The sequence below is a fragment of the Mirounga leonina genome, unplaced genomic scaffold (genome assembly GCF_011800145.1).
Source record: "Mirounga leonina isolate KUSES-001 unplaced genomic scaffold, KU_Mleo_1.0 Mir_129, whole genome shotgun sequence".
In the NCBI taxonomy this organism is placed as follows: Eukaryota; Metazoa; Chordata; class Mammalia; order Carnivora; family Phocidae; genus Mirounga; species Mirounga leonina.
Window position 1 is genome coordinate 81,567,092 of NW_023270323.1, and position 25,923 is coordinate 81,593,014.

Below are 25,923 nucleotides of genomic sequence, written 5' to 3' on the forward strand. Positions count from 1 at the left end.
GTTCATCTAACCTTGAGCAGCATTCAACTTGGCCGCTCACTCCTCCCTTCCTAAAATTCTTTCCTTTACTTGGCTTCCTCAACACCAATCCCCTCACCCCGCAAGCACCCCACTCCCACACTTCAGTAATGGTCACCCCGTTCTTCCACTGCGCTGCTGAACACGCCAAGTTGTTCCTTACGCCTCTGGTTCACCTGCACCTTATATCCGGTGCATCGGCAAATCCTGCTTGCACTGCCTTCAAAATATACCTGGAATGCTGCCATCTGTCCTGGATATAGCACGCCACTGCCTGGGCCCTCACCACACCTCTCACTGGGGTACTGCAGCAGCCTTCAGACTCTCCTACAACACAAGGCAGAACCCTCCACACGGGCACCCAAGAGAGCCTCTGAAGATGCAGCTCGAAGATTTCAGACTCTACGGAAGGCTGCATGAGCTCCCCACCTAGCTCATGACAGAAGAGCCCCTCCAGGCCTAAAAGGCCCCCATATCCCTCTGACCTCGTCTCCTTCTGCCTTGCCCCAGTTCACCCTGCTCCGGTCACTCTGTCCCCTGGTCACCCTTTGAATGTGCAGACACGTCCCCGCTGCAGGGTCCTGCATCTGCCACACACTCCGAGTCTCAAAGCCCAGGCCTCTGCCCCGACAGCCCTCAGCCACCTGCGCTCCCCATCCCTTCCCCACTCCACCCTTCTTCTGAGGCACTCATCACCATCTGATGGCTGCTGCCGCTTCTCCGCATGGGGGCAGAGCCCTATGTCTCAGGTGCCTTTAACAGTTCTCAGCCAGATAGGAACGTAGTGAAAAAATTCCATATTTGTTGAACGAATACATTTATGAAAGAGCTTGATGTAGATCACTGTATCTGTGGGTGCTGCTGACGGTGACCATCAGGGTTCTAAGAAAACCGAAGTACAGTCAAAGACTGAGACGAACGCAGGAGAACACCAGGCGCAGTGGAAACAGTCTATTAACTGAGTTACCTTTTGTGTATGACGGCACGTTCTCTTGCAACAATTTGCTGAGCTGCACTGCATTTAAATGTAAAAACCTCAGCTGTTCTCTCACCGGTCTCCCTTCCACGGTAGGGAACAGGAGGCTGCCGACACTGTTCCCTGGGATCGGCAGACCGAGCCCTATTGCTAGGGTTGCAGCCAAGTCAGTCTGTTGAACATGCTTTGGACGTCTGATGTCACCTAGAGAAAAGAAAGGGGTTTATGTGACAGGCTCTCAAACGTGTATGATGGTGGTCCTTCCCTTGACCTGCTACAATCAATTGCGCACCTCTTCAAAGCATTCCATGTACATTCATCAAGAAATCACCTCACTGGTGTTTCTGTCAACAAACTTACTAAGCACTCATTCTGTGTGGGCACGGGGCCTTCCGCAAAGTAGCATACAACATGTGGGAGAGATACCAGCACAAGAAACTCAATATTGCCTGAGTTTCAGGGCCGGGGCTGGGCATGCAGAGAGAAGGGAGCTCTGCAGATGCGGAGGGATGGTCACTTTGGTGAAGCCAACAGTCAACCTCCTGAACCAGGATGACGGTGGAATCTCTGGCGGCCCCACCCCTGTGGGTTCAGAGAGGTCTACATAGCACTGAGAAATCAACACAGGCATCTCAGCGGTTCTTGAGCAGTAGAAGGCACCTCTAACTGGGGAGAGTAGAATGAGGCTGGATTCAGCTGGGCCGAGTCCTATAACCAACTCCAACAAACAAGACATCTGCCTACTGATGGCCCCAGCAATTGAAGGGCTTCAGGTCGTAGCAATGGCTGGCCTCCCTACTAACCCTTGCAAGGAGAATGGGTGTCACAGCAGGGCACTGGGCTCACACTCCTGCTTTGCCACTATCTAGCTGATGCCTTGGACAAGAACTCGACTTTGTTAGACTTTTCTCATCTGTAAAGAGAATACCCAGCACCCACCCCCGCCCCCCAGCCGCCCCCACCTCCCCCCTGCGCAACTACAATACAGGTCTGAGGGGACCTGAGGGGGAGTCTACCCAGGGGAGCTGGTGCTGGGTGGGAGTACCTTAGACACTCTAGTGTGGGTTTGTAGAGGTTTTACTTTGATTATGGTACTTTTTGGTTGTATAGAATTTTTCTTTTTAATTTGGTCAAATATATTAATCTTTTCTTGACCAACCCTCCACTGATGGCTTCTGGGTTATACTTAGAAAGAACCCTCTACTCCAGTATTATCATTTGTTTTCTTCTAGTATTTTCTTGTATTAATCAAAGATTAAGCTTTGATCTGAAACAGAACAAAACCCAAAGCAAAAAGCCCACCTTAAACTGCTTTTGGCACTGATAAAGGTGGTGGTGCTGGTGTTATACTGAGACTACTGTGGGTCATTATATGATACTCATATCCAGGCTATTGTAGACAACCAGGATCCTAAGGTTGGGAGAAAGAGAGAACAGACGGAAGATCTAAGAATTTCATTTTACAGTAGTGAATGTGGATTGCAAGTAATAAGACAAGCTCAAGACCAATTTTATCTTAAAAAGATTTCCTTGCTTTGTCCAGAAATGATAACTATGCAAATACCCATGAGTACTGCTAGCTCTGAGACGGTGGTCCTCAAAGATCCCTTTCCACTGAAAGGAACAAGGGAATCCTGGAGAAGCAGCTGATTCCAGGTCTAGGCAAGGAATTGTGCACGAGAGGCTGGAACAACTTTTCAGACCCGGCAACAACAGAGCCCTCAGAGATACGACGGTGTTTGAGACCTCCAAGCTGGAAGGACTCAGGAGCTAATCTGAATCAGAGGCTCCTAATGGCCAAAGATGGGACAATCTGAATATTAAAAAGAATAATATTTGTACTGAACTGAAACAAACTATGCTTAAATCCATGAGTTTACAAAGCTACCGAACACCAACAACACAAAACCCTAATTGGTTATAGCTGAAGCACAGTAGTGAACTCACAGTGAACTAATTCATCGATTTGAAACTGGAAATTAAGTGGAAAGAATAACTCATCTTTACTCCCATCTCTGTTACAAAAATGGTACTGCTAGGTAATAAAGTAGATTGGGGAAGATGCTCCTTACAGGATTAGTCTGTCCAGTTGATGAAAAAAAGAATTAGACAATTAAAGTATCACTGTTTGCAACCTCCAGTGAATTACTAGTTGGTCATCAATGGCTACTGGCTTCACAATCCAGCAAGCATCCTGTGTGCATCCTGCTGGAAACAGCCTTATGAAAACCAACCAAACCAAAGGGATCTGAATCTGCCTCCTGGGCAGAGAGGATTCACAGAGGACATCACAGCAGACAGTGCAGAGGAAGACTCCCCAGGACAAATAACCAGGTTTCTTCAACAAATACATTGTGGTAAAATAGAAGAGGATGGAGTGGAGACGGAGGAGACATAGAGAGACACATCAACCAATCTCAGTGCATGGATCTTATTGGTATCTTAACTCAAACAACTCAAAAGGGAGACAGACACTGGAAATTTGAACACTGACCATTTGATGAATCAAGGAATTTATACCGTATTTTAAGTGTGCTAACAGTATCAAGACTACATTAAGGAAGTAAGAAAAGGGGCGCCTGGGCGGCTCAGTCGGGCGACTGCCTTCGGCTCAGGTCATGATCCTGGAGTCCCGGGATCGAGTCCCGCATCGGGCTCCCTGCTCGGCGGGGAGTCTGCTTCTCCCTCTGACCCTCCTCCCTCTCATGCTCTCTGTCTCATTCTCTCTCTCTCAAATAAATAAATAAAATCTTAAAAAAAAAAAAAGTAAGAAAAGCACATAACTTCTAGAGACCTGCTTCCAAGTAAAACAGGAGAGGAAAACAAGCCAGAGGACAGAAGATGTAAGAATGTGCATAACAAGGGCACCTGGGCGGCTCAGTCGGTTGGGCATCTGCCTCTGGCTCAGGTCTGAATCCTGGCATCAGCCTGGTCCTACTCAGCAGGGAGTCTGCTTCTCCCTCTGCCCCTCACTCGTATCATGCTCTCCCCTCTCACACTCTGTCTCTCTCTCAAATCAATAAATAGACAAAAATCGTAAAAAAAAAGAAAGAAAGAAAGAAAAAAAGATTGGCCGTAACTGGCCCATAACCACTGAAACTGGGTGGTGGGCTTGGGGGTTTATTACACTGTTTTGACTAGTTTTGTGTGTCTGAAAATTTACATAATAAGGAGTCTTTAAAAAAACATTTAAATGTTTTGATCTGGGATTTACACAGGTTCAAAGAATGAGGTGGATTCCCAACATGATTTTTTTCCAGAAGGTCCTGACATCACTTCCAGAATGCCTTGTCTTTTCTCCACCAATATGAAATGCCACATTCGTCACCAAATGCCCAGATCTACTGGGGTCTATTTTTGGCCTCTTGATTTTGCTCTACTGATTAGTGTGACTAGTTCTTGCCAGCAATATTTTGAGAACTGTAATTCGGTAATACCAATACAAGGGAGGCCACATTACACATTGGGTTTTATCCTGTAGAAGAAGGAAAAGCATTTCAGAAAATCATTCTCCCCATCCAGCACCCAGGCCTTCTCCCACCTGTCTCCTCTCCACTGGCCCTGGCAATGTGCTCTGTCAGCTAAGCCACCTTTCACACGTTACTGATGAGACAGCCACTACAGGCCACTATTCTGGGCTTGAGGGATAGAATACGAACGAATAGGCAAAGTCCCTCCCTTCATGGAGCTTACATCCTGTTAGCAGGAGGAAGACCATAAAATATACCTGCTCTGCCCTGTGTGGAGGCAGAGCAGAGGCATGAGGTCAGAACTCTGGGGATGGATAGTAGCAGGATGGGGGTACTTGAAATCACATGGTATACAATTCAAAACTGCTTATTTTTCAGAATAATAAACACTTTAAGATTCATTTTTGTTAGAATAAGCAACAAAAATTTACATGAATCAGTAGGATACAAATAAGCCTTCAAAGACCTATCAGGAAGGGTGGCTTGAGTAGCTCTGTGGATCTGCTTGCCAGGAAAACAAGCATAACTGGCAAAAATTATAAAAACCACCACCATCACAACGATTTATAGCCTCTGGAAACCATCTAGGGTCATACAGCAAATGAAGAAATCTTTGTTCAAGAAACTCTCTGAAAGCTTGGTAAGAACAGGGGAGTGTGAGGCATTTGAGGAACCACGACTCCCTCCCTCCCCCCTGTAGCTCCGTGGGACACACTCTGCTCTGAGAGGATACAGGAAAGAACACAGGGCTCCCTCACCCCTGGGTCCCTGTGAGGGCTCTGAGCTCTCCCGGGGAGGAACAGGCTGCCAGCATTGCCCATCCTCCTCAGCTATGTGGTGTAGAGGCTCAATCCTAGCTGAGTGCCTGGGAACTCTCTTTTTCTGCCCAGCCCCATAAAGAATTTCTACCCCAGTCTGCTTGCAGGGTGGAGGCTGCCCCCAGAAGAGGCTAGTGGAAAAGATCAGAGGCTACTACACAGAGGCCCCAAGAGAAAAAGGGACCGCTGTCACTGCCCATAACTAGAAACGGTGGCTCATTTAGCCCAGGGCAGGCCGCAGAACAGAGCAAAGCTCCCCACAAAAGAACTGACTTTGTCTGAAACAGAAGGTGGTGAATTCAAGCCTAGGAGTGCTCTTGAGAACAACGGAGATTTTGGAGGTGGGCGGCAGAGAGGAGGCTGGTAGCTTCATGACAGCCACAAGCTAAACCACAGGCCAGCTGGGTGCTCACAGAGAGCGCCAGGAGAGAAGGGTCAGAACCACCTCGGAGAATGGCCTCGAAAATGACCCTGCAAAGGGGCTCAAACACGAGATCAGACTGTGGAGCACACTTATTCTAAGCTGTCAAAATAAGGCAATCGGCTGGCAAAGAGTGGAGCCTGAAGCTGGGTGTGACGGCAGCAGAGGCATCAGCCTGGCACAGCCATCACAGAGACAGGCAGGCACAGGGCGTCAGTGAGACCGCTGTCACCCCAGGGCGGCCGCGCCAGCAGAGAGCCACAGCAGACTCCGTGCTGCGGGAGCGAGACTGCACCGAAGTGGCCTAGCCCTGCTGCTCAGCAAAGACGCAAGGGAACAACTATGAGGACGGCCCCGGGGGCGGGGGCTGGGGGTCAGAATCCAGAGTTGCTGCAATATATTATTTGAAATGGTCAGTTTTCACCGAACACTATGAGCAATTACGCAAAGCAATAGGAAAGTATGACTCAGACAGAAGAAAAAGCAACAGAACCTTCCAGTAAAGGGCCCAGGCCCCTAGAGGGAACAGACGGACTTGCAAGCAGCCACCGCAAACACGTTCAAAGAGCTACAGGAAACTATGCATAGACAAGTAAAGGAAGGTCTGATGATGACGTGTCATCAAATAGAGATTAGCAACAAAAAGACAGAAATTATAAAGAAAATAATCAATGGAAACTGTGAAGATGAGAAATACAGTAACCGAAATGAAAAATTCACTACAGTTGCACTGAACTGGCAGAAGAATCACCAAATTTAAAGGCAGATTGATAAAATTATACAATCTGAAAAAACAGAAACTCTCCCAAATGTGATGAAAACCGTTAATCTACACATCCAAGAGGCTCAGTGAACTCCCAGTTGGATACACACAAAACACACGGACATATAATGAAAGTGCTGGCAGCCAAGACAAGGAAAGCCCAGCCAGACTGAGAGGACGTCTCATCAGAAGGCAGCGGGACAGAGCACCCAAAGTACTGAAAGAGAGAAGAACGGTCAGCTCAGATCTTCTACCCAGCAAAACTGTCTTTTAGAAATGAAGACATAATAGAGACATCCCAGATTAAAAACGAACAGCAACAACAAAGAAACTATTTAATGCTAGCAAACCTGCACTGTAAGAAATGCTAAAAGAGGTTCTTCAGGCTGAAAACAAGTGACTCTAGATGTTAATTTTGATCCATAAAACAAGCAAAGAGCATCAGTAATTATACAATTATAAAACAGCCTAAGGACACATTTAAAAAGCCATTATATAAAATATACATATATAGTAGAAATGTTCTGTACTTGGGGCGCCTGGGTGGCTCAGTTGCTTAAGCATCTGCCTTTGCCTCAGGTCATGATCCTGGGGTCCTGGGATCGAGCCCTGCACTGGGCTCCCTGCTCAGTGCTCTCTCTTGAGGGAGAAGCAGATACCATTCACTCATGCTCGCTTGCTCTCTGTCTCTCAAATAAATGAATAAAATCTTCAAAAAAAAAAAAAAAAAAAGAAATGTACCGTGTGTGAGAATAACAGCACAGAGAAGGTAGGTGGGGCAAAACTGTACTGGAGAAAGAAAACACCACCACATGAAAACATCTGTCCAGGGGCAGCTGGGTGGCTCAGTCAGTTAAGTGTCCGACTTTTGATTTCAGCTCAGGTCATGATTTCAGGGTCCTGGGATCAAGCCCTGCATCGGGCTCCCTGCTCACCGTGGAGTCTGCTTGTCTCCCTCTCCCTGTGCCCCTTCCCCTGCTTGCACACACTCTCTCGCTCTCTCTAAAATAAATAAATCTTAAAAAAAAAGAAAAAAACTGTCCACACAAAGACTTCCTAAATGTTCACAGCAACATTATTCCTAACAGCTGAAAAGTGGAAGCAACCCATACGTCTATCAGCTAATGAACGGATACATTGATGTGGTCTATCCACCACGTGGAACATAATCCAGCCAACGAAAGGAATGAAGTCCGGACACCACTACAACCTGGATGAACCTTGAAAACATTACGCCAAATGAAAGCAGCCAGTCACACAAGGCCACAGGGCCCGTTTACAGGAAACGTCCAGAAGAGGCAAATCGACAGAGATGGAGAGAAGATTAGCAGTTGCTGGCAGCTAGGGGTAGGGGGGTAAGTGGGGGTATATTGTCCTGAAATTAATACCGACTCTGAGCGAGCTACTTGCAGTGCCGTCCTGGCTCATAAAATAAGCGTAACGAGACAACTGAACACAACCATTCTTGACACGAGCAAACAAGTGACAAAAAACTTGGAACTCACTGTTGGCACTGAGGTCAGTGACCTGAACCACCCTGTCCGGTGTCCTGCACGTGCAGCCTCCCTGGTTGTTCCTGGCACTGAAGACACAGTCAGGCCTCCCAAGAAGGACATTCTTAAATACCCGTCTTGGAGATGAAACATCAGCACTTTAGTTCAACAGCGACCCTAACATCCCTATGATAAAAACCACCGGCTTAGCTGTCTCTTTTGCTCCCCAGATTACAAGCTCCCTGAGGGTGGAGGCTGCCCACAGTGCCCAGCACAGTGCCTGGCCCACAGCAGGTAGCACACCTCTGCCGGATGGATGAGCGGAAAGGGCGTTTCTGGCATGGGGCTCTCGCTCAGGTAGGGGAGCCACGTGGGACCCTGCTTTGGGCACACAGTGTGCGAAAGCCAGGTGTAGAAGGCAGGTGCTCTGGTGGGTAGTGTGTGCGCTCACTGGAAGACAGGCTTCAGTAAGACCCCTAGAATAGGAAGGCTCAGGTCCCAAGAGCTAAGGACTTGTATCTTAGGAGATGAGATGTCTGAGAGGAGGAAGTGTGGCAAAAAGATCGAAGGAAATCAACGGAGATTCTTCCTCAACCAATCCTCGCTCAAGTGGGAGATTCATTCATTCGACAATCCTTTTTGGCACCCGTCACATACCAGGCAATGTTTAGGCCCGAGACAGGCAGGTACCAATGAACAAAAAGATTTGGTGTTGCCTGACTGTAGCTTGAAGTGCAGAGAGGAGGCGGCTGTTGCACGCATCACACAAATAAGTCTGTAATTAAAATCTAAGTGAAGAAGGAGGGCAGTAAGCGTGGACTGCTGTGAATGACGAACAGAGGGAGGGCAATTTAGTTTCACGGATGAGCCAGTGATGTCAGCTGAACCCAGGGATGAATGGACAAGCCGGCTGAGGGGCTGACGGTGACGGAGTTGGGCACATGGGGAAGAGCTTGTCACCTGGAGGACCTGTGTGAAGGGCAGAGGCCAGGACACTGTGAGTAATGGTGAATATGGTTCAGGATGAAGCTGCGAAGTGAGAAAGAAGCCTCACGTAGGATTGTTACTTGATCCAAAGTTCAGCTACTGGTTTTATGTACAGATGGGGGATGGTCTGGAATGTGGGGAGCAAGGGAGAAGGAGGGTGAAGTGGGACGTCCACATTTCCCACCTGGAAGAATCACATGAAGGTGCCATTTGCTAGCAGGGGATTACGAGAGGGCAGATTAGACGTGAAGCTGTCACAGCTGCTCTACCTTTGGGAGACTCAAGTGGAGGTGTCAGGCAGCTGAATAGACAGTCTGGAGATCAGAAAAGAGGAGACCGCTAGAGGGATAAATCGGACAAGTGCAGAGCCTATTCATGGCATTTAAAACTATGGGAGTGGACGAGATCATCTTAGGAGTGAATATAGAATGAAACTAGGAGGCAGTCCAGAAAGGACCAGGAGCTAAGCTAGCAAAGACTAGATAGCAAAGCGAGAGGTGCGAAGAAAACCAGACAAATGGGAACTACCAGAACTAGGGTTCAGAAATGCCCGACGGGGGGCTCCTGGGTGACTCAGTCGGTTAAGCGACTGCCTTCGGCTCAGGTCATGATCCTGGAGTCCCTGGATCGAGTCCCACATCGGGCTCCCTGCTTGGCGGGGGGTCTGCTTCTCCCTCTGACCCTCTTCCTTCTCGTGCTGTCTCTCATTCTCTCTCTCAAATAAATAAATAAAATCTTTAAAAAAAAAAACAAAAAGAAATGCCCAACAGTACTGAAGGGTCATGTGAGAGGGGGCCAGAGAGTGTCCAACTCAGAAGTAACCAGTGAGTGAAGGCGGGCGTGTTGCAAAGTGAGGAGGCGAGGAAGTACAGGCTGACAGGGAGACAGGGCACATGGCTGTGAGGCAAGCCGGCCCGTGCTGGGGATGGAGAGCTGGGCTGTCTTAATGCCGACAGACAGGCCCTCAGTTAGTCCTGCTCTGACTGATCCTAGGACTCCTCAGAGTTTCAAAAGATGGACCGTTTGTAAAAATTTTAATTATTGGGGCACCTGGGTGGCTCAGTCTGTTGGGCATCTGCCGTCGGCTCAGGTTGTGATCCTGCGGTCCTGGGATTGAGTCCCACATCGGGCTCCCTGCTCGGCGGGGAGTCCGCTTGTCCCTCTCCCACTCCCCCTTTCCCCTGCTCGTGTTCTCTTTCTCTGTCTCTCTCTCAAATAAATAAGTACAATCTTAAAAAAAAAAAATTTAATTTTTAATATTTCTTTTTTTCAGTTCATATGTGTTCAGATGTCTCGAAGCTACTGGTAATTTTTATCAATAGTTCCAGATACCCAGGCAGTGACATTCATACAACAATACTCTTAAAAAGAATATTTGTAATTTAAAAATTGGGGCAAGAAATGTAAACTCCAAATCCTGGCTGCCCCTTGCCCCATTAATTTTCATCCTCACATTGCTCAGGATATTTCAAACTTACACAGCTTCCAAAAAACAATTTTTTTTTTTTTTAAAGATTTTATTTATTTGACAGAGAGAGACACAGCAAGAGAGGGAACACAAGCAGGGGGAGTGGGAGAGGGAGAAGCAGGCTTCCCGCGGAGCAGGGAGCCCGATGCGGGGCTCGATCCCAGGACCCTGGGATAATGACCTGAGCTGAAGGCAGACACTTAACGACTGAGCCACCCAGGCGCCCCCACCAAAAAACGATTTTTAAAATTAAAATCGGTCTACAGAAAACAGATACATAAAATACAGTTTTAAAATAGTAAACATTCCTAAATCCTTACCAGGTTTTCTTTCAAATGCAGAACTGATTAAGATCAGGGCGGTGTTAAGCTCCTCCACGGAAGAAGCGCCATGACCTCCTGTTTCTGACATGCCATGATCACCACAAAGAACCAGCAAATTGGGTACAAGAGTCTCTCTCTCCTATAAGGCAAAGAAAAAATATTTCAATTGCATTCAGACTGAGGAGAACACATGATCTTGTTAAGAAAATTACTTTAGATTTTACCTTTATAAATAGTAACTTTTTTTTAAAGATATTTTTATTTATTCATTCGAGACACAGAGATATATATATAGAGAGAGAGAGAACATGAGCAGAGGGAGAAGCAGAGGGAGGGGGAGAAGCAGGCTCCCTGCTGAGCAGGGAGCCCGATGCAGGGCTCGATCCCAGGACCCTGGGATCATGACCTGAGCCGAAGGCAGATGCTTAACCATCTGAGCCACCCAGACGCCCCATTAGTAACTCTTTATAAATGAGTTAGACTTTTTTTTTTTAACCTATGAGCTTACAGCTAGATCAAAGGGTGAAAGACAAATAATATCATAAATAAAACAAATAGAATCGTATGAGGTCATGGAGCACAGGAGGGTTATATTTAGGGCCTTTTAGGGCAGAGGATTTGGGCCTGGTTTCTGTCTTTGCCACTGCTGAGCCATGAGAGCCTAGACACATGCCTTGTCACACCTGTCTCCTTATGTGTCAAGTGGGATTGGCCCTCAGCCTGGGGCTCCAGCCAAGGGCCTCTGCTGCTCCTGGATGTGCCGGGCAGGCTCTATCTTGCTCTTGCTACTTCTTCACCTAGAATGCACCTTCACAGAGGGCACATCTGCCCCTCCTTCCCTTCAAGGCTCTGCTCCCATGTCACACGTCCTGAAGGACAGCTGCTCTCACCATTCTGTTTCAAATCACAGCTCTCTCAGCTGCTGTTTCCTTTTCTTAGTATACTTACGTACTCGTTGATTATTCTCATTTGTCCTTCCTGGCTACGGTAGAAGCTCTACAGATGCCCGGACAGGCATTCAGGAACTAGTAGTGGGATGAATGGGTCAGTGGTGGACAGTCAAAGCTGCTGGGAGGCTGAGCCTGCGCTCTGTGCTTACAAGCGAACTGAGTGATGGTGGGCGTGGCGTTCACAGAGGTCTCAAGTCCACTTCAGAAACTTGGTATCTCCTAGGAGACACTGGCATGGTGACGCACAGCGCACCATAGTGAACCTCACCTCGGACAGCAGTGAGGTGTGGATCTTCATCAGGATGCTATCCATCTCCCGGAGTTTGTGGCCAATCAGAGGGCTGCTGGGCCCAGAGACGTGGCCAATGTGGTCCAGCCCCAGGTAGTGGAGGATTAACACATCCCAATCCCCTCTTTTTAATACTTTATCCAAATGCCTTGTAACATTATCATCCACCTGTAAAGGGGGAAAAGTACGTATGAATAGCTTCCTTTATTTCCCTTGATCTATACTCTCCAAGGAAAAGTGATACAGTCCTTTTAAAATCTAGGCGTTTGTTTTAGGTAACAGGACTCATCTGAAAAGACAGCCCCCCCCGCCCCCCCCCCTGCCCCGCCAAAAAGCCCTAAACACAAACAGAAAAACCTGTCATAAAAAAGTTAAACAAGGGGCGCCTGGATGGCTCAGTCGTTGGGTGTCTGCCTTCGGCTCAGGTCATGATCCCAGGATCCTGGGATCGAGTCCCACATCGGGCTCCCTGCTCTGCGGGAGGCCTGCTTCTCCCTCTCCCACTCCCCCTGCTTGTGTTCCTGCTCTTGCTGTGTCTCTCACTGTCAAATAAATAAATAAAATCTTTTTAAAAAAAGAAAAGTTAAACAAATATTAGCATTAGATTAAGCTGTCACTAATACCGTCCTCATGTTTCTAAGGTACAGATACCATACAGGCAACTTAAATGAGAAGTGTTGTTCTGACAAAAACATTCTGTGGGACCCCTACTGGGAATTAACTAACACTAAGTAGATGTTCAGGTGACCGGTGGGGTCAAGTTGAGGGCATCTAAGTGTGTCCTATGTGAAGGCTGCTCTGGGAGGAAAGAGATACAGCTCTGAGCAACTAGTGGTCGAGCAGCCCCTGATAGAGCCATGAGCCTTGTCAGCCCTGACCATTCAGCTGGCCCATCTCCCTCCCACTGAAAAGTCTCTACAAAGGGAAGGGTCTCTGAGTGATAAGACAGAGGATGGGGAAACTCACTCCTGGACATTAACTGCTGCGTGTACAGAGGTCAGCTTTAGCAAAGGGTATTAACGTAAGCAAGACTGCAAACGCTCTACCAGGCCCAGCAAACTGAGCTGGTGTGGCTTTGTCTCTGCTCTGTGGGGCCTCCCTCTGCTTCTAGGGTCAATCTTCTAACTACAGGTCTAATCACACCCTTTTTCCTTGTTGGAGACTGCACTCCCAGCACAGCGCAATGCCCCTCAGGACCTGACTCCACCCAGCTCACCATCTGTCCTCCCACCTCCCCACTGGGGACACTGCTGCACTAACAGGAGAACCAATAGCCTCAAGGATCCTCTGGAGTCCTCAGGCTCTGCCTTGTACCGATGCTGCCACCCCCATTCTGTCCATTGGGAAGCCCCACTCACTTCTCAAAACAGCTTAAATGGCTCCTTGCTGGGAAGCCCTTCCTGATCCTCCGTACCCCATCAACAGGTGCTCAGCTGTTCCAAGAGAACTTTGCTCACATCTCCATCAGGGTTCATGTCTCTGGGTTGTAATTGATTATGTGAATGAACAATGTCTACAATCTCTCCATACCTCTCCCAGTATACTAATAAAAGCCACATACAAAACAATGTTGCCTCTCACTGACAGGGTATCAGACTCTATCTAGTATGACAAAGCTTTCTTATTTTAAAAAACTGACCTCTGTATAATCTGACACAAAAAATGAGGTTGTTCCATCATATTCCACAAAATGCCTTGGGAATAATTTCACCCATGTTTCATCTCCATAAAAGATAATTCTTTTCCCAGCTGCTTTTGCCTGTGTGATCACATTGTCTTCTAGCAGTGCAGGGGAATTGAGGTTCCTGACAACATCAATGAAGCCAGGGAGGCTCCCTGTCATCAACGCCTGCAGGAGGAAACATTCAAGAAATTAGACTACGGAATCCAAAGCGTAGCATGGGAAGGAGCGCCAAAGATCATATTACGGATGAAAGAGGAGAGCATAAAACTAGGACACCCCCAATACTGGAAGCTGGGTCAGTGGTAGGACAGAGGGGAAAGCTGCACACAGAATCTGGCAAACTAGCAAACTTGATCTCAAAGACTTGACTGTATTTCAGCCAATGAGAGGATGAAGGTGGAGGCTGTGGGCAGCTGGACAACCGTGATGGACAGAAAAGCTGTAGATTATAGCAACTGAAGAAAATGGCAAAGTGTGGTTTGCACTGAAAACATAAACCTGTATACTCCACTTCCCATCAGGTCCTCACCTAAGCTTCAAATCTGTTCTGTGTGACGAGCAGACTCCATGTACTCATCTCACAACCTAGCAATTCTAATGTCCATGCCATGTGAATGAGCAGCCTCTCACACACCGTGGAAGGAAAGCACTCTCTAAGCAAGAACTCTTAGAAATTCTCATAGTAAACTGGCCCAGGGATGCTGGTGGGACACCCCTGCTCCGCATGCACACACACACACACACACAGACACAGCACCGTAATTTCTGGGAGGAAAGGGTGGGTGTGACGTATCCCCATGCCTTTCTGACATAGAATTTTGTCAACAACCTCCCTTGCTTTAGCACAGAGTCTAAGAGGCCATAGTAATGGTTCATGTGTCTCCTGTGATCTAGAGTTATCCAACAACCCATGACACTGGCATCCAGGGACCGACCTGTGCAATGAAAATAAACAGAAATCTGTATCATGCCAATAGGCATAATTTCGCCAGGTCTTCTTTAACAGCAAAAACAGCAAATAGGAATTAACCTGATTTCTGGAATGTCAGAGGAGCTCGGCAAATCCTCTCCCCTAAGAGCAATGATAAAATGTTATAGAACTGCCCAAAACAACCATTTCAAGATTTTGAAAACTTATGAAGGATATACAACAAATTGAGAAGTTCTTATCTAAGACAAACTACTGAATCTCACAGTAAGAGCTGTGAGTATCTGTGGTGTTTTAACAGAGGCTGCCCCCCGCCCCCTCCCCCTGTGACATAGTGGCCATGGGGACCCGGAGGGGGCCATGGGGACCCGGAGGGGTCCATCTGACCTGGAGCTGCACGGATAAGTCCCATGCCAGGGATGTGTTGAAAACAAGGAAGGCCAACATCACAGCTGCCTCAGGCATCAATGCTGTTTGTGGTAAGAGACAAGCCCAACATTTACAAATGGGATCTGGGGGGAACCTGGGTGGTTCAGTCGGTTAAGCGTCTGCCTTCAGCTCAGGTCATGATCCCAGAGTCCTGGGATCGAGCCCTGCATCGTCAGGCCCTGCTCAGTGGGAAGTCTGCTTCTCCTTCTCCCTCTCCCCCAGCTTGTGCTCTCTCGTGCTCACTCTCAAATAAAATCTTTAAAAAAAAATGGGATCTGGATTAGGGGTGCCTGGGTGGTTCAGTCGGTTAAGCGTCTGCCTTTAGCTCAGGTCATGATCCCGGGGTCCTGGGATTGAGCCCCGCCTTGTCGGGCTCCCCGCTCAGTGGGGAGCCTGCTTCTCTCTTCTCCCTCTGCCTCTCCCCCAGCTTGTACTCTCCCTCTCGCTCACCTTCTCTCAAATAAATAAATAAATAAATAAATAAAATCTTTAAAAAAAAAAAAGGGGTCTGGGTTAGGGGTACCTGGGCGGCTTAGTTGGTTAAGCGTCTGACTCTTGATCTCAGCTCAGGTCTTGATCTCAGGGTCGTAAGTTCAAGCCCCACATCGGGCTCCACGCTGGGCATGGAGCCTACTTAAAAAAAAAAAAATGGGGTCTGGGAATGAGACAGGTATACCAGATTTCTGTAAAAGCCCACAGAGCCGTGTGCACACATGGGGCTGATTGTGCACTCGGGAGAGATCAGACCATGCCTAGTAACTCATTCCTTCCAGCCAAAGAGGAGGCCCTACTCACACAGAAAGTGACAGGGCAGGCGTATTAGGTGCCTGAACAGTGAGTACGAACCACACACAGACCCCTGGAAAGGGTGGAAGGCCTAGGTGTTTAAGCACAACCTCTTACCAGTCATTGGCTAACCACTAACTATGCTCACCCAGGGGTGACCTTTCACAAGACCAGCTTAAAAATAAAAACCAGAATTTAAAAAACAAAAATAAGCAGATACCAGTTACTGTGCACTCCAGGGGAGACAGACTCTACAGAACGAGTTTAGGCAAGTAACTCACTGACAAACCAACAAAATGATAGCAAGAACCACCACTCCTGGGGTGGAGGATCAGAATCCAGAGTTGAGGTGGGGGGTTGATGGATATACCACATTTGTTAAATCTCACCAGACTGTACACATAAAAATGTCTGCACTTCACTGTATGAAAAACCTATCTCAATGAAATTATTTTTTTAATGTGAGCCTCTCTTTCACCCCAAAATTTTACTACTTATAGGTAACCAGTTACTTTGGATAAGTACCCTTTCATATTTTTCCTGTATGTTATAATCACAAATATACAATGGTAATAAACTATATAAACAATTCTGCAACTTGCTTTTATTTTTCAGTAACATATCCTGAACTTCTTTTCCCAGAAAACACACAGCTACTTCTTTTCTTCTTCTTCTTTTTTTTTTTTTAGCAGCTACAAAGTACTCCAGTATTTGGATCAAGACCATTTTATTGGACATGAATTTTAACAAGCTTGCAACGCAAGTGCCATTTGAGCTGAGACCTGAAGGCAGACCTGTTGTCTAGGGGAGGGGAAGGAAGGCACAGTGGGGCTCTCCAGGGGAACACAGCAAACTGTGAAAGCCCCAAGGCTGAAAGAGGGCAGCATGCTTGCAGGATGTGTGATCTATTTGGATGAATGACACAGGAAGAGGGAAGCAGCTCAGATGAGGATGAAGAGGTAAACAGGGACAGGACTATGCAGGGTCTGAAGATGGGGCCTGGGTATGAGGAGGTGCTGGGAGACTTTTACATTCCTGGCTGGAAACCATAACCCACTGGACCAGGGTGGCAGCAGTGCAGGGGCTGGCTCAGTGTTGAGAGTACCTGTCTACCTCATTTCATATGAAGAAGAGGTCATCATCAACCTTTACATTTTTACAATGTGATAGACAAAAACTGGGCTCACAGATTGCTTTAGTTCGTCTTGCCCTGATTACTAGTACAGAATCTTTTTGTATGTTTACTCGCCATTTCAATGTCTTCCTTTGTGGATTTCTTTATATCCTTTGCCATTGGATTGTTGTCCTTGGTCAGATTCTCTTTACACATCATGAGCTTACCATCTTGTTTGTGATGTCAACTGTAAATAATTTTTCCAGTTTATCATTTGTCAGTTGACTTGGTTTATGGTGTCTTCTACCATATGAAGGGCTTTGGTTTCCATGTGGTCTAATCTGTCCATCCTTTTCCCAGGGGCTTTTATAAGGTACCTGCCTCCTTCTCACACTAGGCTGTGTTCCCAATGACATTTTCGAGGAGGGTGGGGACTACCTGGTACCCTTCAGCCCAGGAAGCATGCAGGCAGCTGGGAGCCCTAGGAAGTCTAAGTGAGAGCCCAAGTCTGCCATCACCTTGGAGGTCGTCCTGCGGTTGTTGTGGCCTTGGGAACAGTGGTTTCTTGCCTTCTGAGATTGAAAGAGGGCTCTGCAGAGACTACTGGAAGAGGATGTGGCCTGGTCACCCTGTTCAGCAGTGACCAACAGAGGCTCTAGAACCGGACACACATAGGCTAGGTTCCATTTCTGATGCCAGCTGTGTGGTTTTACCACTTCAAGCCTGTTTCCTCATCTGGAAAATGGAGAAGGCGGCAGTGCCTGCCTCATGGAACCTAGGTCATGGGGCTGTTGTGACAGCACATGACAGAATGCCTGTGTTCTGTGCTCACTGCAGTCAGTTGGTCAGTACCTGCTCCTTACTGTTACTATACATTCCCTGAAGAAAGGAAAAGCACTCACAAATTAGTTAACATGAGAAAGTGCTATGAAAGTGCTATTAGTCTTGAGTCGTTAAGATCAGCGTTTTGTGACAACTGCATCAATACCTCAAGATTAATATATCCCTTCCCTAACCGGAGGCAAGGTAGGGGACACACATCTTAGCCAATACTACCCAATCCTGCCAAATTCTAGAGCTGTGTAACCCTAACTCCAGTATGTATTTCCTGTTCTAGCTCCCCTCTTGCTGGGGAATGAGAAGCAAGAACTTGCAAAGGCCTGAAAACAAAATAAACAAAATGAAGCACAATACTGGTTTCATGAAAGGACACAAACAAGCTGGAAACAGAACACAGCAGCCGACATGCAGGTCTGGACACAGCCTGGAGCCTGCACACCCATTTACATGCTTTCTTATAAACCTACTCAGATTCCTTACCAGAATGAAGGAGGAATGGGTTCCTTCCACACCTCTGCTAGAACAGATCAATCAGTGCTCCTGATGGTGAGGAGCCTGGATGCCTTTCTTCTAGCTTTCACAAGACTGGTCTCAGCAGAATGAGCACTCTTGAGAGGCCATCCCTGAGCTTCTTGACTAAAGGTGCCCCACTCCTCCCTGTTCCTCATTACTGTCATAGTCTCCTCCCTGATTCCTTCCACAGCACTTACCACTTTCTGAAACTACCTTGATTATTTGTATACTTACATATTTTCTGTCCCCTCAATTAGAAATTAAGCTCCATGAGGATAGGACACTTGCTGTCTAGTTCTTCACTGAATCCCTCTTATTGAAAACAGTGCGTGATACGTAGAAGATGCTCAATAAATACCGCTGAATGAAGGACACACTACATCCAAAAGTTGCAGAGAGTGGGAAACTCAAGAAAATAAGTCAATGAAAGATGCAGTATTAATCCTCTGAATCCCAGACTGTTTTATTCATCCAGTAAACAATTACTGAGTACCTACTAAATACTGAATCAAGACGTGGCTCCTTCTCACCAAATAATAAGGTGTCACACAATCAGCCATAGATGTAAGGCTCAACCACAGACGATTTTACCATGCCAGCAACATATTCACAAACTCTGAAGCTCCTCTGTCCCTTTCTGCCTCTTCCCTTTTACTCATCCTTCCAGTTTAAACTCTAGTATAATTTCCTCAGGCAGGCTTTTCTGACCCTCAAGCTAAATTGAGCCCCCTCCCATCCCACCCAGTAATGAGCATCACATCCTGCTCTTCCCCATCATCATGCATTAATCACACTTTAAAACTACAAATTAATTTGTCTGCTTATTTGCTCAATGACTATGTATCTCATAAGTGACTAAAAGCTCCATGAAGGCAGATACTATTTTGCTCCAACTGCATACCCATTACAGTACTGACACATAGTAGTTGCTTAATAAATAGTTCTTGAGCCAATCAATACAGCCTTACTCTTCCCCCCCACCCCCACTCATAGTTCATGAGTAAAGCACTATGCACTTCAAAGCCACACTCACTAGGCTGAACACCTCAAAGTGAGTTATACAGTAGAAACAGTGATAACTCTTGAGGCCGGATCATGCAGGTTTGGTTATTATTTACACCACACAGTTGGGGACAAGTCATCTAACTTACCTGAATTTGTTTCTTGTCTATAAAGTCAAGAGACTGAACTAGATTAACCCTAAAGGCTCCTTTCTGGAATGTAAGCGACCCACTGATGATTAAAGAAGAGACCAGGTTAGCAAGGAGGACACTATCTTTTGGATTAGGCCGACCGGAATGATCTGGGCTCTAAATACTTTATGCTTTCCATCAGGTGTGAACTTTGGGCTACTTGACCAGAGACACAAATCATGGGTCTCAGTTCTATCCTATCTTGTGAGGCTTCATCAGCATTTTATTGCCCTAGCCAGATGGACAGCACTAAACTAATTTCTACCAAGTCAAAATTGGGACTCCAAGTAAGAGTACAGAGAGCCCCTTCAACCCTCCCAACAAGCCAAACCACGACTTACAACACATTCAGTCAAAATGTTTACCTTGATTCGAGGCATAGTAACTGTAGGCAGCTTTGCTTCAGCCACAAAACTGTGAGATGCTCCTTTCTCCACAAGATAAGTTGTGTAGGGCATAAATTTCACACCCTTTGACCCAAACACAAAATCATCTCTCAAGCCATCTATCAGCATAATAACAACTTTTCTGAATAGAGGTGGTGGGAGCTTGGTCCAGTTGGAACTGGCTCCTAAAAATGTTTGAAAGGAAAAAGGAAATTGAATTTTAAACTGTATTTAGCACCCAAGCACCTTATAAACTACTTCTGGCCTACTTCTCCGGCACATATGCTGTCATATCTACCTATCCCAACCCAAAGGAAAGGACCTGTTATTGGTAGACAGTGCGGGGATGACAAGGAAGCTGAAGGAGCGCCAGCATTAAGCAGGAATTGCCCTTTGCATGGTGAGTACTGGGAAAGGGGAATCCTTTCGTGAGATTCCGGGTGTTTGACATTTAGGGAGCTTGATTCCCAACACAGTGCAGCAGGTAGGGGAGGGGCAAGCGTCTATAAACTGTGTCTACAGGGTCGGTGGCTGGTACCGTGTGGACCTGGTCAAAAACGCGAGAGCCTTTACCTAGTGTGTACTGCTGGGCAGGTGAGCGTTACTGGGGGGGAAAAGCGGGTCTTGGCAGAATGTCACGGAAGAAAACGCGGTGGAGGGGTGAGCAGGAATCTGATCTGTTGTGTCTCCTTGAGCAAAAAGGGTGCCTGGAAAAGGGAGTGGCGCAACGGCTTGTCCGGGAAGGGGGAGGGGGTGTGACCGGACGGGCAGACGTCGGGAGAGGCGGGAGCCTGGGCGTGGAGAGCTCTCTTTGCGGCGACAGGAAGAGATCGAAGTGTGGCTGGTCGTGGTGGTTGGTCGTGGAAGAGGCTGGGGCGGTGAAAAGAGGGCTGCTGGGAGGGGGGGCCAGAAGAGAAGAGGAGAGCACCCGAGGGCCTCGAGAGGCCCGGGAGGCGAGGCTCCTAAGGAGGGTCCCTTGGCAAAGTGGGGCCCAGGGAGCGGCCGCGGCCGGGGAGGGGTCCGTACCGGCCGCGGGTTCGGGCGCTGGGGGCTCTGCCTGGTGCTCCGTCCTGGAAGAAGAACGAACCGGAGTCGGGAAGAATCCCCGAAGGAAGAGCGCGACCCCGAGCACCTCGATCACCACACAGCAGGCGGCAAAGGTCCCGGCACCCAGCCGCATCGTGCCCGCCCGCGGGGCCAGGATCCGGGTCCCCCGGCCCCGCCTCTCCCGGCACGGGCTGCCCTCGGGAGCCGCTCCGGAACCAGCGTGAACGCGCCCGCGCAGCAGGCGCCGGCGCAGGGCGTCATCGCGTCCGCCGTCGCGCCGGAAACACGCAGGAGGAGCGCGCGTGCGGGGCTGGGAGTCCCCACAGTCCCCGAACCCCTGGGGGCCCTTCCGGCGCGTGCCGGGGCGAATCCCCTCCGGCCCGCGAGGCCCGCCCCGCGCCCCAGCCGGGCCTGTCGGGTGTGTTGCGGTGGCTAACACCGTGCGCCGTGCCTCCTGCTAGAGGCCTTCTCGCGTGTCTCAGCAGCCTGCTGAGTCGGGCGCCGTGGCCCTCCGGGCCCTCCCCTTTCCTGCGCCCGTGTGTGCCGAGGGCGCCTGCAAACTGCGCCGCCGTCCCGTCGCCGAGTGACGCCTGTGCTTTGCATCTCCACACTTCGTGACTTTTAAAAACCAAGAGCACGTCCTCCCTTGCGAGGGCGCTTGTTACGGGCCGAATTTTGGCCTTCCCCAAATTCAGATGCTGACATCCCAACCCTCAGTACTGCAGAATGGGATTGTGTTGAAGAATGAGTCAAACGAAGGTATTAACTTTAAAAATAAAACTGCCAGTAATCTTACCAGCCAAGGAGGTTTATTCGGAAATAGCGGAGAAGTGTAACGCGGACCAGCAAGGTGCAGCAAAACGACAGAGAGGCTCTTTTGTTTTTATTTAATGACTTTCAAAAGTAGGCTCCACCAGTGTGGAGCCCGACAGGGCTTGAACTCACAGATACTCTGTCTCTCCTCTGTGTTTGTGAACCTCTAGGATGGACAGGATTCCCCTGTGGTCATACCTGCTTTGGAGGTTGAGCGAGAGCATTGCTTTTTTGCCCCCCAGTGTTGGGCTCTAAAAGGAGAGTGAAGTATCCACCCGGCAGCTGGCTATTTCAATTCCAACTCAACCCCAGTCAAGGATCATGCAGAGTTCTTCCGCTCTCCTATCTGGGAAGGGTCCTGCTGTGCCCCCACTGCCTGGGAAGCCCCAGGTTCTAGTACAGCCCTGACCCACAAGGGCACTTGGTAGACACGTGGGTTTATACAGGTCTGCTTTCAGTGGCCTCCCCTCCCCCCTGCGCAGCCTTTTGGGGGCTGGTGGGGCTCTCCTGGCACTGGCTGGATCCTTCATCCCCTCCGAATGATCAGCAGTAGACAGTCAGGTCTCAGACAGGACAGTCCTTGGCCTCCGGCCATCCAGACAGGCATCTGTGGTCCTCCCGCTCAGGCCAGCCTGGGTCTTGACAACCCCCATGGCCGAGTATTAAGCTGACTGTGCTCCTGGCAATTTAACAGGTCCATGGACAGTGTAGACAGCCCCTTGGGTTGTTTCCATTGCCAACATCTGTGTGGTTGAGACAAGCACCTTCTCCCTCACAGCCTGTCCGCCTGCCAAAAGAGGTCATAACCCTCCAAACATAGAAGGTATCCCTGGCTACAGCAGCCATACGTTAAACTGGCCCTGCAGTCCTTTGGCCTCCTGGTTATAATGTAAACCTTCGATATACATACTTGTTAAGAGTCAAGGATATAGGAGAACCTGTGTCTCCCAGCAGGCAGTTTCTCACTGAGGCTGCATGGTCTCAGAGAGCCACGTGCATGACCCAGGGTCTGTGGCCTTTGAACAGCCTGCCAAGTGTGGATTCCGTGCTGTGGAATAATCTTGAGTCTCCCACCGCTTCACTGAGCAATAATTTTCTAACCATCATTGTATTTGGTCTCTGCTCTTTGTAAAGGAGAGAAGAGACTGTAGAATGAGCCTGTTTGTTCTTTGGGGATGGGTGATTAATGGGGGGGGGGGGAGGGCAGGTGTGACTCCTGGCCTCTCTCCTCCCAGGGACACGAGTGAGGTCTGTGTGCCTTCCGGTCTCTGAGATGCGAGGACCCAATGTCCAAGGCAGGAGCCTTGAGTTTCCCACCAACGGCAAAGTTGCTTTTTCAGCAAGTGGAAGAGCGTCTTGCCATTATGGGAGAACAGCAAGAGCACTGGATGGGCGGCTGCAGCCTCTGACCCTAAGTTGACTCCTTCCTTCCTTGGGCTTCAGATTCCACAGCCGTGCAGTCAGTCAGCAGTGATGCGGAATCTGCTGCTTTCCCAGCCCGGCATCTATTCTCATGTCCAAGTCCAGCACCTCAGCTTGCCTTTGTGAACCACATCTCACCTGCCTCCCATCCAAATAGTTTCAGAGGTCAGACCCCACTTTCCACCCACCTCACAGATGGGCATATGATCCAAGTCTACCCAACCCCATGCTCTGTCCTCTGGATACTCTGATGAGAGTGTGACCCAAGCCGTGCCAAAGACACTTAAAGCCATGACTTTTCATGGAACCCAAGGGAAAGAGAAACCCTTCCCAGTAGAATGGACAGTGAGTGGGTGTCAGCCTAGAGTTGCTAGAGGTCCCAGATGCAGTGAGAGAGACTGTGCCTGTGAATGGGCCCACTCTGAAGCACTTAGCAGGATGGAGGGTTGGAGATGGTCCAGATCACACTCTGAAATTGTGAGCCCCTGGGCCTACAAAGTCCAAACACACTCTTAACTTGCCTCTTCCAAGTATTAATTTTTTTCCAACCATTTAAAAATATTAATTTATTTTACTTCAGTCAGTGTGTCCAGTTCCTTTCAAGCCAAAAAGTCCCAGGTGACATATCAGAATCAACAATCCCTGAGACTCCTGTGCACGGTGCCTTCACTGGGCATGGCATGGCTGGGGAGAGGAAGACTGAGTCAGGTCAGGTCTCAGGAGAGCTCCAGAACGGCTCTGTCCCTGTTCCTTCTCTGTCCTGGGAGAGGAAAACCCTTGAAGAGTGAATGGAGAACCAGCAGGAGGAAGCAGTACCCTGGATGGATAATTGGTCTGCTTGTTTTTTCCTTATTTTAGGGTCCTTTTGTTAATGTGTATTTTTACTAGGAATCACCCATTTCCTCTAGGTTTCCTGTCTAGTACAATAAGTTTCTTTTATTTGACCTTTAATTTCTTTCTAGTCTTCTACAGAATTGTCACAATTCATGAACAAATATTGATGTGTTATTTTTAACTGAAGTCCATATTTTATTCAGGTTCCCTCTGTTCTCTCTTCTCCTGCTCCAGTGTCCCTTTTCCTGCTCATGTCTCTCTAGGCTCTACTTGGCTGTAACAGTTTCTCAGACAGCTTTGTGTCAGTGACCTTGGCAGTGTTGAGGAGGACTGGTCAGGCATTTTGTAGAAAGTCTTGCATTGAGATTTATTTGTTTTCCTCTAGATTAGACTGGGATTACGGGTTTTGAGGAAGCAGATCAGGGAGGTAAAGTGCTTTGTTATTACTTTATAACAAGGGAACACTTGTCACTGTCCGTGTTAACATTGGTCACCTGGCTGAGGCGGCATTGGTCAGGCTTCCCCACCAGGAAGTTACTCTTTCCCATGTGCAGGAAGACACTGCTCTGAGCCCCCACTTTAGGAGAGGGGAGTTAGCTCCATTTCCTTGATGAATGGTTGAGTATCTACATCTATTATTTGGAATTCTTATAGGAGAGGTCTATTCAATCCCGCTTATAAAAAACTATGTAATTTGTTAATAAAGATGCAACCAAGTAACTTAAAAGAACCCAATCCCATTGGCTTCATTGAACAATTCATGAAACAGGCAGCGTCTCGTTTAGCAAAAAGAAAGGGGCTCCTTTGAGCTGCAGGGAGGGGAAGGATTTTAAAGGCAGAGAGGGGATTGAAAAAAAGAAATTACTAGAAAAGGATGCACTATTTTAGGCAATGTCCCCCTCCTGAGGGGAACAGAAGGGGCCATTCAGTTCATTTTCCAGGTTGACTGGTTAAAGTTTACATGGAGGCAAGGGTGTGTGGAACTGTAGTTAGGTCAGGTAGTAAGTCTTGGTTTACTGGCTTGGGTCTCTTGACATAACTGACTCCATTTTGGGCCTGTGGGTTCTTTTTAAAAAATTATTTATTTTTACCAGTGTGGACACCAGAGTAGGTTATGCTCCAGTACTACAGTGTTTGGTCACTGGCTCATTCCTGCTTTGGTGATTGAGAGCGCTTTCCATTGGCTCCTGTTTTCCGTTGACATCATTCCATCTCTGTGGCTCTTTTCTTGGTACTTCCTTACTTTCTGATACATCAAGGTTATCCTGGCTCCTATACTTACTGTCTCAGTTCTAGTGTCAGCAAGTTCTTCAAGGAGCCCTGGTTAGTAGAGAATGGTATTAAAGTCTTACACATGGGAGCTAATGTGCTCAGCGGACAATGCAAGGCAATATATGCCTGTATTCCCACCTATGTTGACACACCTAATGATAAAGATTTCTATGTGGAACCGTCTGTGTCCATATTAAGCTAAAGATGAGTTTATACTGATGTCTCCAACCTGATCCGTCACCACAGGGAGATTGTGATCTCCTTCCTTTGCTGACCTGTAAGTTCCTACCCTAACAGTGACAAACCTCGCTGTCACCACTGGCCCTTTATTTAATTCATTGCTCCATTCCAGATTACAGATGTGGTGTTTTTAGAACTGTTAGCGACCACTCTGATGGGCAAGAACTTTATCAGATAGAGTCCACTGTGTACGTACAGTACAGTTTTTCTTTAATCTACGGATTCCATTCATTTCCAAGTTTACTTAGGTCAGCACCTTTTGTCATACAACCTACAGTGAGGGTTTTTTCCCCCATATGTTTCTAATACAGTTAGATTATGTGTCATGTTCTGTATTCCATTGAAGGGGAGGAAGAAATTTTCCTTTGTCCAAGGTTCTTACCACAGGACAAAGAATGAAATTGACATGAGACAGATTAATAGGAGAAAGAAACCCAAAGCATAAT

At 47.9% G+C, this 25,923-nt stretch overlaps 1 protein-coding gene across 15 annotated transcripts in view; it reads right to left on the bottom strand.

The window, feature by feature from the left end:
* The window catches only part of PIGG (phosphatidylinositol glycan anchor biosynthesis class G), a 57,685-nt gene extending 36,625 nt beyond the window's left edge, over positions 1 to 21,060 (bottom strand). For 14 of the 15 annotated variants that reach the window (XR_004679329.1, XM_035005544.1, XM_035005540.1 and 11 more), the window contains exons 1-6: positions 20,876 to 21,060; positions 19,829 to 20,034; positions 13,616 to 13,825; positions 11,956 to 12,144; positions 10,735 to 10,876; positions 986 to 1,198 (exon numbers count right to left, since the gene is read on the bottom strand). Coding sequence is in view for 14 of the 15 variants with exons in the window: in XM_035005544.1 (XP_034861435.1) it covers positions 986 to 1,198; positions 10,735 to 10,876; positions 11,956 to 12,144; positions 13,616 to 13,825; positions 19,829 to 20,034; positions 20,876 to 21,029 (1,114 nt within the window). In the remaining variant the exon portion in view is untranslated. Of the gene's footprint in view, positions 1 to 985; positions 1,199 to 10,734; positions 10,877 to 11,955; positions 12,145 to 13,615; positions 13,826 to 19,828; positions 20,035 to 20,422; positions 20,440 to 20,875 lie in introns of those variants that run through there. The other variant, XM_035005545.1, reaches the window with a different exon arrangement.
* Positions 21,061 to 25,923: the final 4,863 nt, after the last annotated feature.